The 2,015-nt window shown below is 46.3% G+C and overlaps 1 protein-coding gene across 1 annotated transcript in view; it reads left to right on the top strand.

The window, feature by feature from the left end:
* Positions 1–705: 705 nt before the first annotated feature.
* Positions 706–2,015, top strand: part of T265_15759 (hypothetical protein) — a gene marked incomplete at both ends in the record, with an annotated part of 4,137 nt that continues 2,827 nt past the window's right edge. The window contains one exon of the mRNA XM_009179084.1: positions 706–911. Coding sequence (XP_009177348.1) covers positions 706–911 — 206 coding nt within the window. The remainder of the gene's footprint in view (positions 912–2,015) is intronic.

Genomic DNA, 2,015 nt, shown 5'->3' with positions numbered 1-2,015 from the left:
TCGTGTCCAGGAGGGCGAGCTCTGGAAGCATTTCATCGTACACAAAACACTGTAAAATATGCAAACGTACCACATCAACTCACGTATGGTTAAACAAATCCAGAGGCCCTAAGTTTACAAGCCAATCAACTGTCAATCAAGTGATCTCTGTCCAGCATCCGTCTATGGGCCATGCTACTTTCGACTTCCGTGTGAACCTATACTGACATAAATTGAACGCCCATTGTTGGTATTTCCAGCTTATACCTCAAGAAACCTTAGTTGGGAGAGACCTGCTCTCGAAAGCCAGACATGCTCACTCTCGCTAATCAAATACTGCGTACAATCAGTGCACACATACGGACTAGTAACATGGCTGGAAATGTGAGAAACGTTGACGCCAATCCTGGAAGGAGTGATGCTTCGATTCATCAAAATTGCTTGATCACTGTTGCCCCGCAGTGATCACACGACTTACTGGTGCGTTTTGTAACGAGTGCATGAAGTAACAACTACGGGATTAGAATGGATGCAAAATTTGCCATATATCCTCGAGTGCATGAAATAACAACTACGGGATTAGAATGGATGCAAAATTTGCCATATATCCTCAACTACTATCAACCTGGTGAAAAATCTCTGCCTTACCTTCACGATGAATGTTGGTTAGGGATCAGGTAATGTTTAACGTTGCACACACCGCACCCTTGATCGCTCTCTCTCAGACACTTGCATGGACAACGGGGCATAGGCCTTGACTACTCCACAGGTCTGCACATCTCAGCCTACGGAACTGGGCACTCCAGATTACCCGTACACCAACCACACACAATTGAGACACTGTCAGGGCGCGCCCAGACAGAAGAACAAGCACGTGTGCAGAAAGTGACGCATCCCCAATGTCACACCGGTACGACGCGTGCGGAAAGTAGGTGAGTCGACGGCTCCCACCAAACACGGCATAGCAGCACACGACCAGCATAGTGGCCTGAGACAGTTCACGACCGGAACACCACCATTGGCTTTACGGAACGAACAAGTGAACGACCACAGTTGATCAATTAATCATCCTATATATTTACGCAGACGCTCTGTATGTTTTGTCCTGGTAGTATAGCCGTGTCCCCAGTTCTATGTCTTCTCCCCATCGCGTAGTCTGGCAGGCTCACTGCAGAGGTAACCAATAGCTCGGCCACCGCACAACACAACAGACACCAGTTTCAGGATCCGGCCCAGCGTGCCGCTTGTTGGCATCGTCGTGATTCATTGACTAGTTCACCCGTCACCTGACTCCTGATTGTTCAGATCAACATGCCTGCAAGAACCTACATCTCACGTTATGTTCCGAGTGGAATATCTTCTACACGAAGTATTGGTCATGCGAATAAAATCAATTGCCTCCAGGTGGGAGCGTTGGCAATCCAATGGACAGGATATATTAATGACCTGTTGTTCTTTTCATGGTTTCGTTTCGGGAGCACCATTGTAGTTTATATGTGAACAAACTTCTTATGCAAATTCGCACTGGTCAAAACAGTCGTTGGTTTGAAATTACTCGATATTTCTTTGCTGTCATTGTTCTGAATCAATACTCCGGATGTCATTGCTGATCTGGATGAATCAAGTGCACAACAGGTACAAATTGGCAAATCCGGGAATTTCTCTGTTTGTGGTTTTCTGATTGGTGCATTTGAGCGGCCAGTGAGAATGCGTTGTCGATGCGAACAAAACGAATGAACCCGAACGCTCGTTGTTAGTTGTAGTCCGCCAAAACTTGGACCATGTGCTCAACCATCACGTTCGTGGCATTGTTCCAACTAGTACTGGTTCAAACACAGTGTCCACCTGGATTCTTCCAGGGGCTAAATGAAAAGTGTTTTATAGAACTCCCGGGCAATTACACGTTCTGTGGCGCGAACAAGCGATGTGCAGATTTGGGGCAGGAGATAAACGCGAGCATATTTATGCTCGGTAAATCGTTTAACGAATTTTTATGGCCTTTTCTCAGCGAACCTTTTTCTAAACATTACTGGACA

The sequence above is a fragment of the Opisthorchis viverrini genome (genome assembly GCF_000715545.1).
Source record: "Opisthorchis viverrini unplaced genomic scaffold scaffold4064, whole genome shotgun sequence".
NCBI lineage: Eukaryota > Metazoa > Platyhelminthes > Trematoda > Opisthorchiida > Opisthorchiidae > Opisthorchis > Opisthorchis viverrini.
Note: the sequence above shows the minus strand (reverse complement) of the source record. Positions and strands in the feature narration are given on the sequence as shown.